The 18,174-nt window shown below is 33.9% G+C and overlaps 2 protein-coding genes across 2 annotated transcripts; one reads left to right on the top strand and one right to left on the bottom strand.

Annotated features, from left to right (window-relative positions):
- The first annotated feature begins 2,854 nt into the window (after positions 1–2,854).
- On the top strand, positions 2,855–5,714 carry LOC121386792. Its single transcript, XM_041517808.1, has 2 exons — positions 2,855–2,952; positions 3,390–5,714. Exon 2 carries the CDS (start codon positions 3,638–3,640, stop codon positions 4,658–4,660), a length of 1,023 nt encoding a protein of 340 aa, XP_041373742.1. The 5' UTR covers positions 2,855–2,952; positions 3,390–3,637; the 3' UTR covers positions 4,661–5,714.
- Positions 5,715–5,740: 26 nt separating this feature from the next.
- Positions 5,741–7,189, bottom strand: LOC121386157. The gene has a single exon (XM_041516956.1). The coding sequence runs from the start codon at positions 7,187–7,189 to the stop codon at positions 5,741–5,743; it is 1,449 nt and encodes a 482-aa protein (XP_041372890.1).
- Between the last annotated feature and the right edge of the window lie 10,985 nt (positions 7,190–18,174).

Here is an 18,174-nt window from a genome sequence, read left to right as displayed (position 1 = left end):
ATAGTGATTGCAGAATAAATAGAGGTTATTACTACAATGCTATTCCAGCAGCGAGGGTGTACATACAGACTGGAACTGCTCACAATAGCCGCTTCGATCGAAAATATTTCAAAAGGATTTTTTTATCTGCCCACTGGATGCAAGAAACGCCCGAATAACTCAAATAAATCACCCAGGATAGAATGAGAAGACGATAAATGATTGTTACATTGGGTTTGTAAGGTCGTTGAAAGACTTTAAAACTCTGAAAATCGTCTTGGATTATGACCATTCGAGAGCAGCAGATCGTCAAAGCCGGCTTACCAGACAATTTCGATCGTCGTTTATTATTTTGATCGTAAAATCACCTTTTTTGGCAATATTTTCACATAGTTTTTGATCTAATCATTCCTACATTTGTTATTTCTTTGATAATAGTCTTGACTTGTGTTTATATCGAGTACTTACCACTTATTTTGAAATTTTCAACAAACGTTGTCCGCACTGGCGTTCCTCGTGTTTACTTCTGAGTCCACACTCACAGCTAGCCTCGGAAAACGGCCTGCGCATGCGCGCCCTATTCGTATTCGAGTTACAAATATGTTTAATCTGAAAAAAATTAAATTCTCTGAGCTGATTTTGTGAGTCAAAATTGTGAAATCTTGTCGTTTATGAAGGAATTTATTATATTTTGAGGTCGGGAAGTATGGATTGTTTTATACGTATAGACGCTTTCCAGACGGTTCGTCCACTGGACAATTCGTCCACTGGACAATTCGTCCACCGGACGGTTCGTCCACGGACGATTCGTCCACTCACCTCGGACAATTCGTCCACTCGATGAGTGCATTTTTTTCAAACATATTACTAGTTATTTCTTTGACATTGTAATCGTTTCTTAACATTATTTTGTGGTATACTATAACCAAAAAAGTAAAATAGAGTTAGAATTCAACATTAATATCCAGTTTTTATTAACTGTTTGTACAATCTAATTAAAATTAGCTCCACTATTGCATGTTTCGTGTGAATTACGAATGCCTTAAAACAAGTTTTATTTTATAAAAATGAAGACTGATAACCCATCCGGTACGTATTGGTATGGTTCGCTGTACTGTGGCCACTAAAATAGACTCGCCCGATATTTTTAGAATTTGTATGCTCCCAAATAACGTTATAAAAGGCGAAGTGTGATTGGTCAATATTTAAATTATTATTTACAGACGAAATGTTACTTGGACATTGAAGACTACGCAGTATTGTTAGCAATCTGATTAAAATTAGTTCTACTGGTCTAAATAAGGCTATCGTAATTCACATGAAACATATCGTATACCCTCAGAATAATTCGGAATATTTTCAAATTATTTTCAAATCACTGGCATGATTCTGCAAGTACGGTTTTGATTGGTGGACATGAGCTACAACTGGCTGCTGTTAGATCCACATGTAATAGTGGAGCTAATTTTAATTAGATTGCTGTTTGTATTCATTATCATGCGGACGATTCGTCCACTCGCTCGTACATTATCTCACATGTCACGATGAGGTAAATAGGTAATGCAAGCCTCCGCGTCGGAAGACTTTATTACCATGTCATGTTCTCCTTTAATGCCATAAATTCTATCCACTGCACCCTCTCTCGTCACATGTTATCCCCATATGCCTAATAACCTCGAAATAAAATAAAAACTTGTTATCTTCAATTCCAATTTAATTAAATGTTGTTTTAGACGCTACTGGATCCAACTTGGTGAAACAAGCTTAAACTAATTACTTCACAATATCACAATAGAGGACACCTGTACACTTAATTGGTAAAGCAAACAGAAACCAAACAAGTTCAAAGGGAAGGGCTAAAGATTATCTTTACTGGGTATATTGTACTAAAAACATCCTACGACATGTAGCGTGAAAGGCGTACATTATAGAAACAAATAATAACCGAATAAATAGAAACGCCAAAGAATTATTTCTGCAGAGCATTGTTACAAAAACATCTACTAAGCGTAATATAATTTATTTTCACCTTTGTAAATTTATGACACAGCAAAAAAAAAATACGCGGTAAAAAATATCTAATAGTTTATTTAGCCCCTACGTACATGTAGTACACATTATTTAGTCCGTGGACGAAATGTACTGGGGAAATAAAAACCCAGTGGACGAATCGTCCGGAACTGATTTTTTGTAGTGGACGAATTGTCTCGAGTTCCTCAGTGGACGAATTTTCAGTGGACGAATCGACTGCATCCCGTATAGGTTGGACTATACCAATTCAAATCCCATAGGCGACCATGTTAACGTTTGTGTTTAAAAACACTATATGCAATATATCAACCAAACTGTGACCCATAAATATCAGTACTACAACCCCTACCTCAAAGTATTAACTGCAGAAAATGGTACCTTTCATGGCTCATTTTCGGTATAACCAGATGTTTCTGCAGCACCCCTAGTTTCGCACAAAATTTTAGTACTTTTTTTTACAGGTACCCCATACATGTTCCAAGCACAAGGCTACTTGACACGGTGGTACTACATCAAATAAAATTGCATACATTTTTAGCCCAGATGAAACTAATTTTTTTTACAACCCAACACACCCACATTTTATAGAGGGTTCCCGGCTCCGACGGATTACCCACAGTGCCTTACGGTCGGCCATATTGGTAGGCAGCTGAGCGTATCGTGATCTTTTTATCGTCATTGTTTACAAGCTATTGTCCGTTTTCATTTCTTTATCTGAACATAATGCCTACAACGTGTGCCATTGTTGATTGTAATTCACGGTGCGGAAAAGATAACAGCAGGTTTTATCGACTGCCTAAAGTCCTAATTCAACCCAGGGTGAAGATACTAAAGAGAGAAGTGAGCGAAGGAAGAGGTTTTGGCTTGCAGCCATAAATCGTCAGGAATTGACAAAGAAAGCTGTGGAAAATTGTAGAGTTTGTTCCAGGCATTTTATTAGTGGTACGTTTTTATGTTTTTAATAACTGAATAATCATTATAATGCGCATTCGTGTGTCACTGGGGGTGGGGTGAAACAAGCAGGTTATTTTTAAAGCCACACACACCACCTCTACAACCCATTTAAATATTGACAATTTTCTGTAGAGATTATTTAATTTTTTAATAAATAAAAAATTGTTTTAAGCTGGAATTAACTGTGTGTGTGTGTGGACAGACTTGTATATTTTCCAATACATAATGTATGAGTATATGTTAATTCAGTATTTGTTGTGTGATCAAAAATATACCAAGCTATTAATAACCGTAAAACATATTTAAGAGCAAATATACATGTATGCATGTTAGGAATATTTGGAAGTCTTACTGGAAAGATTTCCCCACATACATGTACATATATTTATCAGTCTCTCATATTATGTCTTTTTTTTTTTTTTTAGGAAAGCCATCAACTTTGTATGATGAAACCAACCCAGATTGGGTGCCTTCTTTAAACCTGGGTTACAAGCAGTGTACCTCAACTGATCCGGGCCAAAGATACAGTAGGTTACAAAACCGAAAAGAAACCAAACAGACTAGGGCAGCTGCTTTAACTCTTTTGGATCTGAACGCGTTATTTGAAGAGGGGGGAGCTGTTTCCAGTACAGATACCGAACCTGAGGTAGATAACGAAACTGAGGATGCCCATATGTCTGACCCTGAAAAGCTTAGAGTAGCAACAGCAGAAATTGTGGTGCTTAAGGAGGAAAATGAAAAACTGCGCGAGGAAATTAAAACTTTAGAGAAAGTGGTATTTAAATTGAAGTCCCATAAACCAGAAGATTTCGAAAATGATGATGACAAGGTCAAGTATTATACTGGCTTGTCCAGTTTTGTCACACTCATGGCTTTGTTTGATTTGCTAAAAACAGAAATAACAGAAAATAAGCTTTCTTTGTTGACAAGATTCCAAAAATTTATTATAACATTGATGCGGCTTCGACTAAATCTTTCCATCACTGATCTGAGTTACCGGTTTGGTGTGTCAAATTCTACCATATCGAAGGTGTTTCTGGCTACTGTCAATGTGATGTATGAAAGGCTCCAGCCACTAGTGCGTTGGCCAGACAGAGACGAGCTTCATGACACCATGCCAATGGTTTTTAGAAAATATTTTGGACGTAAAGTAACTGTAATTATTGACTGTTTTGAGCTCTTTATTGACAGACCATCCAATATGACAGCTCGAGCGCAGACATGGTCAAACTATAAACATCATAACACAGCAAAATATCTCATTGGGATTACACCGCAAGGAACTGTTAGTTTTATTTCAGAAGGATGGGGTGGAAGAGTAAGCGACAAACATTTGACGGCTAATTGCGACTTTCTGTCAAATTTGATTTATGGGGATGTCATTTTGGCTGACCGAGGTTTCGAGATTCAGGAAATGGTAGCTGTGTACGGAGCTGAGGTGCGATATCCAGCTTTTATGAGAGGGAAATCCCAACTGACCGCATCTGAAGTGGAATCCACAAGGAAAATTGCAAATGTGAGGATTCATGTCGAGCGAGTAATTGGCTGTGTGCGACAAAAATTTACCATTCTTGGAGGGACATGCCCCATTGACCATCTGATTTCAAAAGAAAATTCAAAACCACTTTTAGATAAAGTTGTTTTTGTTTGTTGTGCACTTACAAATATGTGCCCATCAGTTGTGCCATTTGAATGACAGCAAACAATATATATTTTTACAGAACAGCAGCCATGAAGGACTTGAGACATGTAACAAAAATAATTTAAAAACTCCAAACCCAACATGTCTGCAGTTTATTACTTTTTCCATCTGTTGAGATTTTTTTTCTCACAGGAAACTGTAGTAACCCTAGCTGCACTGACGAGCCCTGGGTTGGGCGAAACATGTTACCATGTTATTTTTTGTATCAAAAAGTAGATTGTGCCTCAAATCTTGAAACTAATGTATAAAACATATTACAGCCGAATAATTTAATACATGTATTGAGAAATTCAGTAACATGCTTGGTGGATGTTACAAATTAGTTTGCTATGTTTGATTAGTTTTGTCAATATCAGCTTTCCTTTTATAGTTGCCAATCGTCAAGCTGTCAGTATTTGTAATTACATGTTGCTGGTCAATTTGTACCGGATTTGGTCATTTTGAAAACCATGGTCATTCCGTACTTCATTTAGTACTATAAAATAAATAAATCTACAAATAATGCAAACACCTTTGCAATATTTATAAACAGTTTTTGCTTTGCTAACCATTTAACACTCATGTTTTTGACGTTGCAGTATTGCATATTCTAATCTTTATTACTGTTATTGTCACACTCAAATGTTTCTTGTGTTTTCACTGAACATTCATATTTAATAATTTATTTAAGACTTCAAATACCTTTGACCGAAGTGAAATATGGTACTTACAACTATGATGTTGCATCTTTAATGGTGAGATTTATATACAGTGTAGATGTACTTGTGATTTGAAAGGTGGTGTATGTGTGACTGTTTTAGCAAATAAAAAAAATTTGCTTTAAAATTTGTTTACACGTTTCGCCCTCCCAGGGCTCATCAGTGCAGCTAGGGTTCCTTATCATTTCTGACAAGAAAACTGCAGACGTGTTGTTGAGCTCTATTCCATTTAATAATTGAAGTTCATGGAAACAATTTGTATATTCAAGCTTACAAGTTCCTTGCTGTTGATTTCACTGGACAAACATGATGAAAATCACAACCCAGTAATAAAAATGCATACAGGTTAAATAAAAGTTAATTATATGCACATGGATTATTTCCTTCTCTTTATCTTAGAAGTTTTAATATTGTTCACAGCTTCTTTCTCCACACAATCCAAACAATACCATTTTCCTACCGGTTCTTTCTTCAACTTCATGCAGGAAAAATGAAACCACTCGAATGGCTTGTGGGGACAATCTGCCGAGTCGCAAGCTATCATTTTGGAATCGCTGCTTGAATTGTTGCAGATGCAGTACAGTGTTGCATCATCATCGGAACTATCATGTCCTGTTGAAATGACCATTTTATCCACAGGAATTGCTGAGGTATGATCACTACAATGGGGGTCCACTTGACCGAGCGTACTGGTATATGATGGGGATTCCACTTTATTTTTTCTAACACACAGCTTTTTGACACTTTTCTTCCTTCCCTGTTTTATAGATTTGGACTTTGCTGCAGTAAGGCTGACCTGATTAGTGGAATCAGTCAGTGGTGTGGTCTTCTTACTGAACAGATGACTGACTAGCTCCGGAAGTATTACTGTTGTGAAAAACTTGGTAGATTTTAAAGTAATTTGTTCCCAAAGTTCAGGGCAGGGCTCAATCCTCTCCATAAACAAATCATCTGTGGTCCACACTATAAAGTCACAATACTCTAAATTGCAAATATGCAGTTGAGATTGCACCTGATAAAAATAAGGATGATTTCGCTTCAACCGAAGAGCCCCATCAATCGTTTCTAAGCATGAATTCTTCCCACCACGTACATTTTCATCCTTCATGCAATATGGACATTTAATTTCAATGCATCCCTTACCACAGCAATCACATTCAACAAGACCATCTGGGGAAGCACCCAAATGGGGATAACATGCACTTAAAAAAAGCCCACAATCACTGATGTTGACATTTTGATGAAGGGTACTAATTTGATTCAAGTAACTTTCTCTTGCTGTTAGCTCATGTTGACATCCCCACCTAGTTGCTGCAGATGAAAATGTTGCTTCTGTTGGGTAGCATATTGACTTCAGCAAGCTCAGTGAAGGATTGCTACAAGACGTCGAACATACTGCTTTCATTTTTGAAGCTGTAACACGCCCAGTCCTAAATCTAAACCACATTTTTGACGTTGACTGTTCTCTAGTTGCAAGCTCCACATTGACAATTTCTTCATCAGTGACAGCAAGTTCCTTAAACACACTTTCGCAGTGACTGAAAATCTTGATTGTGGATTCATTGTGCAAGTTTTCATCATACAATTCACTTAATATCATGGGGTATTTAATGTCAAGAACTTTTGGAATATAAATGCTGTTGTAGTTTCTGTTTACAGACAGACATGCTGGTTTTTCACTTGAAATCTTGTTAAAAAAGGTCTCCCACTGTGAAGTTGATGCCTTTTCCACAGGTTTCGTCGAACGAATGGGGGTATCCGAGATTTGTGTTTCAGGATGGTCAATTTGTCGATCCAGTCGTTTCTTGAGACTTTTCGAAGACATAAAAATTTTTATTTTTCAATGGGCATAATCAACTTTGGTACGCGATGAAGGCAACATCCAGTATGCAGGTTCCTGCGTGACAGTAGTGGTTTCTCTCAACCGCACCGATGCCTCAATGTGAAATAAAACTGAGGCAACATGTGAGCATGATTCCCCTAGTCCTGCCTTACAGTTACAATGTGCACAAAGTACTTTGCCTTCAGCATTAAAGATGATCCAGGGATGAAGAAGGGGGTCGTTAAGACTTTGGGAATGCAAAACCTTGGCTCTGATAATCTTGAGACTGACCTTATCCACATTATATATGTAAACAGCAACGTCCCTAACCCAACCACACACAAACCGGTCGTAGGCGTCCAAACTCTTGTAGTACAAAAGGGGCTTGGGTGAAATATTAAATAATTAACAAGATCGGGATATGTCAGTGCGGGATACAAATTACGATCATGAAGCCATTTACCTTTGCTGATTTGGTATGGATCTTGCTTTCCTATACACTCTATTTTGTCATTGTTTCAGGTTTTATGACTTTTTTGGAACGTTTTGCAAAAGCAAAACCAGTCTCTTGGATAATTCAACCTCATTTGAAATCTGTGAATGATTAAAAACATATAATAAAGCACCTATACACGGCAATACAAAAGCATAGCGAATAAATTCAACACACGCAAGTGTGAATAATTTTGATGGTTATTAAGTGAAACTTTACTGAATGCATCCTAAAATATAGAAAAGTATTTTAATTATGTACGTTTGTAGAAAACGTGGTGTACCATTTTGAAAAAAGATAGACTGACCTTAGATCTAGAGTAGATGTCAACGTTTAGCTTTTACTATTATTAGCTCTGGGATATTCCAGATGTGATCACATGGGGTTGAAGTGGGGCGCAGTTAACACTGCCAAATATTTATCTCTTATTTATTATTATTATTATTATTTTATTTTTTTATATATATACATACGAGTTATTATGGTGTTAAATGTGTGCGATAACATGGTAAATAATTTACTGACGTCATCTTATACCCTCGTCCATTGAGGCTAAACTATTGTTTTAATGTTCAATACATTAGGCTATACAAGTGTCCAGGGAAATTATATTTGCTTGCATAAGTTTAAATTATTTGTTATGCTTTTATATTCGCGTGTATGGGCTAAATACTTGCTTTATTATTTACGTTTTTAATGATTAATACACTTCCACCAACTTTGATTTGAATCTACAATCTTTAAATGAGGTTGTATTATTCGACATACTGGTTTTGCTTTCACGAAATGTACTAAAATGGTAATAAATACTGAAAATGCACCCAGATGCAATACCTTCACATGTTATTATTGTGCGAATTTCACTCCCTTAATGGCGGACCGATCACGTGATTATAAACATGGCCGCGCACAGTACTTTGACGTCACTGGCCAATAAACCCGTCTATAGAAAGCTTGGAATCTCCTCTACATCGTGGTATCAGGTTCAATAGACCAAATCAATTCCTATTGCCGATAATGTTAACGTTTACTAATAAAACTGATATAAGCAGCGTTTCAACACACCCAGGAAGTACAGCAATAGAAAGTGTGGCACCTCACATCTAATCTAGCTGCAAGAAAATGGGGGGTCACGTATCATTTAAGAGATTTAATTTATATTTTTAATAGCAACCGTCATTTTTGCTGAAAATTGCAGTTCCATTTTTGGGGGTACCCCGCATTAGTTTCAACCTCTGGTATATACTGCATAACAACTGTATAACAAATAAAAGTGTATTTATTTATTGTCAATGGATAATAGTATTTGTACAAATAATCAATGTCACATATTACTACCAATCACACCCACAGCTGCTTTTACTCCGTAAATATTTGACGGTGCACGTCGAACTTTGACACGGTACTCTCTTCTTTGGTACTATGCAACTATGCAAAGTGTCCAATTGGGTGTTTTCATGACTATCAGGATCTTCTGTGTTCTGATATGATGTGACAACATAATTGAAAGTGTTGTTCCTACAGTACAACCTGATTTAATGTACACCTCAGGAAGCATCAGTGTTATGCAAAGTTGTATACAAATGCAATGTATCATATTTAAAACAAATAATAAATAAAAATACTACTCTTGAAGATACATACTATGGGTTGGTTGTGTATGCTTAGTTGTATATGTAGTGTGTGCATGCATAGTCAGTCTCTCATTTCCAATACATAATTACCTTAAAACTCATTTATTGCAGTGACCGTGTGTTTTGAAAGACTTTAATGGACATATGATAAGAACTTCACTAGAAAAAAAGTATATTATATGTGGTATCTGAAATGAACACCACTGCATCCACAAATAGTAGTAAATTAATATGGTACACAACATGGTGGGGTAAACACCCAAGGTATGGACTATGCTTGGATGTCAAGTCACTGAATGCAATATTTTCAAACCCATGAAAACACCCAATTGGACAGTTTTTGAAAAATATATTTTTTGTTAGGTTGCATATATTCACTATAGTATCATTATTATATATTGTGTGCCATTTACTGTTATTTGACAGTCATAATTGCTTAATTAGGTTACACTCAGGCATGGGAGTTCATAATGACCTTGACCTTGGCATTAATTTACTGTGCACTGCTGAGAATAGAGTTTGAAAAAAAGTCTGTGCTGACCAATTGGAGATTTTGGCCCATATTTTTTACTTAAAATATTTTAAAGCTTATTTATCCAAGGTGATGGACATGTCATATAACACTAATCTTATTTAGGATAATAAGTCTAGGCAAGATGAAATAAGCTATTAGTAATAATTTATTTTTAGTTAAAAAATAATGTTAGCTGATATTAGGTTAAGCTTTTAGATCTCCATTAACAATGTGTATTTGAATGCAATTGGCTCTGGAATGACTATATTTAAATAACCTGATTTCTGCTGTAATTTTAACATACTTTTTAGTTTGGTGAATTATGTTTTAGGCAAATATGGGAGTTTTTACAATTGTTTTTGTGAGTTTGGCAAAAACATTAAAATCTACAGAAGTGGGTTCTGTGTAGCCATTTTGCATTCTCTTCTTTATTTGTACACAAATATAAGCTTGGTAATGATAGCTTTAGGTCAGTTCATTAAATCTTGTCCATATATTCAGTGAGTTTTCTATAGTAAATGTTATTTGAAGTATATACCAAGTACAAGAGCAATTTTGACACATTTGTTAATCTACCTAGGAGTGTGTTAGTATTATCTTCCACTATTACCACACTTGTAAAGCTATATTTTCCAATATTACTATGTAAATGATTTGTTACATTACAGATTGTAGTAATGCATACAATATAAATATTATATTCAGTTAAACCAGAAAATAATTAAAGAAAAATGAACCTCGCACTCTTTTGATGTATTGAATGTGCTTTTTTTTTTATGACAAATAAAAAATAAAGATGTAAAACCCTAATGATAACTCTAGATATGATTCATGTCTGTAAGCACCAATCACTGGAGATTATTAATAAAATATCAACAGATATGTTGGTAGCTGTCAGTGGATTTAATAATGCATATATAAAAACCAACTAGGCTGATGGGTTTGAAAATATTGCATTCAGTGACTTGACATCCAAGCATAGTCCATACCTTGGGTGTTTACCCCACCATGATGTGTACCACATTAATTTACTACTATTTGTGGATGCAGTGGTGTTCACTTCAGATACCACATGTAATATGCTTTTTTTCTAGTGAAGTTCTTATCATATGCCCATTAGTCTTTCAAAACACAGGGTCACTGCAATAAATGAGTTTTAAGGGAATTATTTATTGGAAATGAGAGACTCTGACTATGCATGCACACACTACATATACAACTAGACATACACAACCAACCCATAGTATGTATCTTCAAGAGTAGTATTTTTATTTATAATTTGTTTTAAATATGATACGTTGCATTTGTATACAACTTTGCACAATACTGATGCTTCCTGAGGTGTACATTAAATCAGGTTGCACTGTAGGAACAACACTTTCAATTATGTTGTCACATCATATCAGAACACAGAAGATCCTGATAGTCATGAAAACACCCAATTGGACACTTTGCATAGTTGCATAGTACCAAAGAAGAGAGTACCGTGTCAAAGTTCGACGTGCACCGTCAAATATTTACGGAGTAAAAGCAGCTGTGGGCGTGATTGGTAGTAATATGTGACATTGATTATTTGTGCAAATACTATTATCCATTGACAATAAATACACTTTTATTTGTTATACAGTTGTTATGCAGTATATACCAGAGGTTGAAACTAATGCGGGGTACCCCCAAAAATGGAACTGCAATTTTCAACAAAAATGACGGTTTCTATTAAAAACATAAATTAAATCTCTTAAATGATATGTGACCCCCCATTTTCTTGCAGCTAGATTAGATGTGAGGTGCCACACTTTCTATTGCTATACATCCTGGGTGTGTTGAAACATTGCTTATATCAGTTTTATTAGTAAACATTAACATTATCGGCAATAGGAATTGATTTGGTCTAATGGAACCTATAGCATATTATTCACTATATTATTATCATTATTTTATATTGTGTGCCATTTACTGTTATTTGACAGTCATAATTGCTTAATTAGGTTACACTCAGGCATGGGAGTTCATAATGACGTTGACCTTGGCATTAATTTACTGTGCACTGCTGAGAATAGAGTTTGAAACAAAGTCTGTGCTGACCAATTGGAGATTTTGGCCCATATTTTTTACTTCTAATATTTTAAAGTTTATTTATCCAAGGTGATGGACATGTCATATAACACTAATCTTATTTAGGATAATAAGTCTAGGCAAGATGAAATAAGCTATTAGTAATAATTTATTTTTAGTTAAAAAATAATGTTAGCTGATATTAGGTTAAGCTTTTAGATCTCCATTAACAATGTGTATTTGAATGCAATTGGCTCTGGAATGACTATATTTAAATAACCTGATTTCTGCTGTAATTTTAACATACTTTTTAGGTTGGTGAATTATGTTTTAGGCAAATATGGGAGTTTTTCCAATTGTTTTTGTGAGTTTGGCAAAAACATTAAAATCTACAGAAGTGGGTTCTGTGTAGCCATTTTGCATTCTCTTCTTTATTTGTACACAAATATTAACTTGGTAATGATAGCTTTAGGTCAGTTCATTAAATCTTGTCCATATATTCAGTGAGTTTTCTATAGTAAATGGTATTTGAAGTATATACCAAGTACAAGAGCAATTTTGACACATTTGTTAATCTACCTAGGAGTGTGTTAGTATTATCTTCCACTATTACCACACTTCTAAAGCTATATTTTCCAATATTACTATGTAAATGATGTGTTACATTACAGATTGTAGTTAAAACATAATTTTGTTTAAAGAAACATGACCCTCGCACTCTTTTGATGGATTGAATGTGCTTTTTTTATGACAAATAAAAAATAAAGATGTAAAACCCTAATGATAACTCTAGATATGATACATGTCTGTAAGCTCCAATCACTGGAGATTATTAATAAAATATCAACAGATATATTGGTAGCTGTTTGTGGATTTAATAATGCATATATAAAAACCAACTAGGCTGATGGGTTTGAAAATATTGCATTCAGTGAATGTAGAGTGTCCATAGTTTCTCTGGTAAGTGAAAAAGATAATTTCACATGAATGTGTTGATTTGAATATTCTATAGGTAATATATTTTGGTTAGCTATTTAAATTAACATTCCATACTTATATGCATTGATCTTTTAACCTTTGAGACACAATACGAACGAATGCGTTCTTGTTTATAATATTTTGATTTAACCAATAATTGCCCATACCCAATTTGTTTAGTGTATCTTCTATATCAATTAACCACTTAAATGTATATAGATGCTTGGCAGTTTCATATAGCATAATTCTATATAATGTTGCAGATATTTTAGAAGCTTTTTCCAGTAATCAAAGAGGCCTAAAAGCTAAGCATCCTGGTTTTGATCTTAATATCTAGAGGGGAAACACCCAATTCGCCATAATTCATAGGTAGTGGGGTATTCTTTTCTAAGTTTTAATAAGTCTTTTAAACAACTATATTAGTTCAACATTTTGATTATTGCTAAAACCCCATATTTCTGAAGAATATAATAGAATTGGAACAATAGTACTATCAATAATGCGTAACTGGTATCTATAGGTAAATTTAAATTTATAGTTCTAATCTTTAACAAAATCATTCCTTTTTTGGCTTGCGAAATAAGCGTCTTTTTTTGCTTGAAGAAATTATCCATTTTCACAAAATATGATGTCTAGGAATTTATAATTATCTAAATATATAATGTTATGTATTTGATGTAAAAAAAAATATATTTTTGGGTAGTTTTGAACCAAAGATAAGTATTTTAGACTTATCCTCATTTATTTTTAATTTCCATTGTTTTGCAATATTCTGAAAAAAAAATATTTAATGATTTTTGTAAGTCGTCTGGAGATTCAGTCAAAATTACTGTGTCATCAACATAAAGTAATAAAGTAATGACTATAAATAAATCAATATTGTTATTTTCATACTCTAGTTTGATTCCATTACATTGTTTGTCTGTTAATGAATCTTATATATAGGTAGTACTAAACCAAATAACTTCCGGCTGGGTCAAAGTTCGAGGTGCACCAAACTTTTGATAGTGAAGTGAACACCACAAGTCCTGTGATTGGTTATAAATGTGAGTGTGTTGGTTGTAAAAAATAATAGTTTCATCTGGGTAAAACAATTTGCAATTTTATTTCATCTAGTACCAATGTGTCAAGTAGCCGTGTGCTTGAAACATGTATGGGGTACCTGTAAAAAAACGTACTCGAATTTTGTGCGAAACTAGGGTAGTCATAGATGCTACCCGTTATCTCAGAAACGAGCAGCTTGACCCCCATTTTTTTCTGATTCACTTTAAGTGTAACGGGTGGTAGTATTTATATCCTTGGCGTTTATGTCGGTTGGTACGTTGCAGGTAGGAGTTTTAGCCACATATGTTACTATTGTCGTCTATGGGATTTGATTTGGTAGTATACACCCTATAGCACACATTCAGTGCATAATAAAAAATATTATCATTTTGTCATTTTATTTAATTAAACTATACTGGTTGATTAATTAGCCATCACTCGATCATGCAAGTTCACAATGACCTTGACCTTGACAATAATCTCTGTACATGACTCTGAATGGAGTTTGAATCAAAGTTAGCACTGAAGAAAAGTTGGTTTGGGCCTATAATTCATACTGTAAAGATTTCAATAATGTTTTTTTACATGGTATTTGACTTGCCATATACAACTGTTCTTAAATATGATATTATATATAGGCAACCTGAACTAAGATTTTAATAGCAATTTATTTTTATATTAAAAATAGCATGTGCCAATAGTGGGTTAATGTCTTTAGTTTCCATTAGCATTGTTAATTTTTTATGTATGAAATTCTGAAAACTCAAATTTGTAAAGAAGTTGATTTTTATTGTCATTTTGACATATTTATAGGGTGCTAAGTTATATTTTAGACAAATTTGTAGTTTTATGCAAAATTTACAGTAAATTTGAAGAAAAACTTTACCAAAAACTTAATTAAATTTGTTGTCACTATTGTGCCTTCTGTTCTTATTTGTACATAACAATAAGGTTGTTAAACATATACTTAGATCTCCAGATACATTTTTTTCTTAATAATCACTTAGCTCTCATGAAAAGCATTTTGAGTTTATACTAGATTCAGAACCATTTTTTTCAGATTTGATTATCTGCCTTGGATTAAGTTGATAATTTATTTTATTGTTAAAGCAGTATTACCTAATGTTACTAGCTAAATAAAATGCTGGATTACAGATTGTAGGAATACATCTAATGTACATATTGTATTCATCCGGATTAGAAAATAATGCAAGAAAATAGATGTTCGGGTAATTTTGTCATTTAAAAATAGTTTTTTTCAGTAATTAATCAAAAATAAATGTGTTAAAGCTGCATGATTATTCCAGATATCACAACTATTAAAACCTCCAACTACAGTAGGCTATAAATAAAATATAGTCAGGAATATTGGTGGCTGCCAATACTTTTGATTGTTCATTATGAAAATCAGCATGGCCGATGGATTTGAAATTCGCACACCTGGTAACTTGAAGACACCCACACCCAGCATACAGGATTTCCTCCCAACACTAATGTTCAGGACATTAAGTCATTACTTCATACAGGTACAGTCATGTTTGTGTTTCCTTCCTCAGACAGTGTATTTTTTTAATACTGATATTTTTTTGATGTGCCTGTTACGGTCTTCATAATCTAGGGGTCAATCAAGTGCATGTGTTTTAATGGAATTCTTTAAAGGGGTAGAGGTACTCTGACTATCTTTGTTCTCTACATATACACCTGAGTACACACACCCAACTGAAAGTAAATATCTTCAGGAATTTTAATTTAAAACATTTTGTTGTTTAATATGACATATTGCATTTGTACAAAACTATATGCAATATATATGCTTTTTGAGGTGTACATTATATTAGGTTGCACTGTAGAAACAACAGTTTCAGTGAGGTTGTCAGTTTATGTCAGAATACACCAGATCCTGGTTGTCATAAAGACACATAGCTGGACACTTTTTGAAAAATGTATGTTATCAGTATAGGTAGTACTAAACCAAATAACTTCCGGCTGGGTCAAAGTTCGAGGTGCCCCGAACTCTTGATAGAGAAGTGAACACCACAAGTCCTGTGATTGGTTATAAATGTAAGTGTGTTGGTTGTAAAAAATAATAGTTTCATCTGGGTAAAAAAAATTTGCAATTTTATTTCATCTAGTACCAATGAGTCAAGTAGCCTTGTGCTTGAAACATGTATGGGGTACCTGTAAAAAAAAGTACTCGAATTGTGTGCGAAACTAGGGTAGACATAGACGCTACCCGTTATCTCAGAAACGAGCAGCTTGACCCCCATTTTTTTCTGATTCACTTTAAGTGTAAGGGGTGGCAGTATTTATATCCGTGGTGTTTATGTCGGTTGATACATTGCAGGTGGGAGTTTTAGCCACATATGTTACTATTGTCGTCTATGGGATTTGATTTGGTAGTATACACCCTATAAATCATTTAGATACATAGCAAATAAAATAGGGGAAAGGTTTTCGCCTTGGCGTACACCGTTTTGACATAAAAAGTAAGCAGAATGGTCCTTATTATGATTAATGCATGATTTAATTCCTTGATACATGTTATAAATAATTCTGAGACACTTACCATTTATATCTAAACTTAACTTTTTTTTCTTTCTCTTTTTTTGCCATAAAGCTATTCGCCAAACTGTCAAATGCTTTAGAAAAATCAATAAAGGCACAATATAGTTTTTTCTTTCGTTGTTTTAAAATTTCAATTATGGCATATAATGAATTTGTTTTTTAATATGGTCAGTTGTACTATAATCCTTGAAACCAGCTTGATTTTCCACGAGTTTCTCTGTCGATTCAAGAAATATATATAGTTTTCCGAAACAACTTACGATTGTGATAGGTCTGTACGATTGGGTTGGTTTTTTTTTCTTCTTTTTTTGGTAGATTGGTTTTATAACACCTGATAACCAGTGATCCGGTAATATTCCACTATTAAAAATTAGGTTAAATAGTCGTGTAAATATGACAACAAGTTTGCTTTCAGCATATTTAAGATATTCGTTGGGAATTTCACCGATACCCATAGCTTTGTTATTATGAAGACATTTAATAGCATTTAAAACTTCGGTTTCTGTAATCTCACCATTGAGTATACTATTTTCATGCGAAAAATCAATATTCAAATTGTCATTTTCATCAATAGTTGTTTCATTAATTTCCTTGAAGAATTCGAATAATGTATCTATTTCTATATTCGCTTCACTTGAAGAATTGTTGTTATTGTTTATTGAGTTAATTAAATTCCAAACATATTTAGCCTTACATGTATGCATTTGTCTTATTTTGTCCTCAGATGATTTATCATATTTCTTTCTATAGGATGTCACAGTTTTTCTATATTCCTTGCCAAAATTTATCAGAGGCAATCAGCATTACACTTTGTATGATTAAATTTTAGTCGTGCTTTATGAAAATGATACCTTGCTCTTCTACATTATTTTCCAAACCAAACTTTAAGGCTAAATTGTGTAGTTTATTTTCTTTGCTGGATTAATCAAAACTCCCAACAGTTTTTTCTGCCCTTATTTTCGTCGGCTGACAAATTATCAAGTTTCCTAATTGTTTTCAATGTTTTACCTTTGTCAAGAGTTTTGTATAAGTTCACGTTAGCATCTGCTATGAACACCAGTTCAAGATAAAGTGAAAGTATTGGATTGAAATCACAAATCTGGAAATTTTGTATGTATGATAGAAGAGAAATGGACGCAATGTTGTAGTCAACTACAGATGAAGCTTCACATGTAAAATGTCCCAAATGTTTATCATTGCCGAAACGTCCATTTAAAATAAGCAAGTTAGTAGAGACATCTTAACTGACTCTAGCGAAAGGTATATTCATATTAACTATGCATGCTGCACTATTCAAATATTCTCTCACACTTTCGTCTACACAATCAGCAATATAATCAGGTAAAGTATTAGTTTTGGTTTTACGGTTATTACAGCACATAACGTAACCTGGAATATCAACGATATCAAAGAAATCCAATTTTGTCTCTACAAAACACACAATGTTATAATTTTTAATAAAATCAATTAGATCTGGAAAACTGGACATTGGTCGAATACCACACACCATAAGAGTTGTTAGCTTATACTCTCTTTGTCCGTTAACATTGCTCGTTATCATTGTAGCGTCCCTTTTTTTCTGGCGATCTATCCTTTCATATTTCCTTGGTTATTATTTTTATTTTGTTCTTCTTCTGATTCTTCTTCTTAATACTTATATTATTCACTAATACTAGCCTTACTTATACTGAAATATCAGGAACGT

The sequence above is a fragment of the Gigantopelta aegis genome, chromosome 12, assembly GCF_016097555.1.
Source record: "Gigantopelta aegis isolate Gae_Host chromosome 12, Gae_host_genome, whole genome shotgun sequence".
NCBI classification, from domain to species: Eukaryota; Metazoa; Mollusca; class Gastropoda; order Neomphalida; family Peltospiridae; genus Gigantopelta; species Gigantopelta aegis.
This window is presented reverse-complemented; position numbering and strand designations above follow the sequence as displayed.

Bases quoted from the DNA above. Each gene is read 5' to 3' on its own strand.
- LOC121386792 (XM_041517808.1), top strand. From the start codon at position 3,638: ATGTCTGACCCTGAAAAGCTTAGAGTAGCAACAGCAGAAATTGTGGTG.
- LOC121386157 (XM_041516956.1), bottom strand. From the start codon at position 7,189: ATGTCTTCGAAAAGTCTCAAGAAACGACTGGATCGACAAATTGACCAT.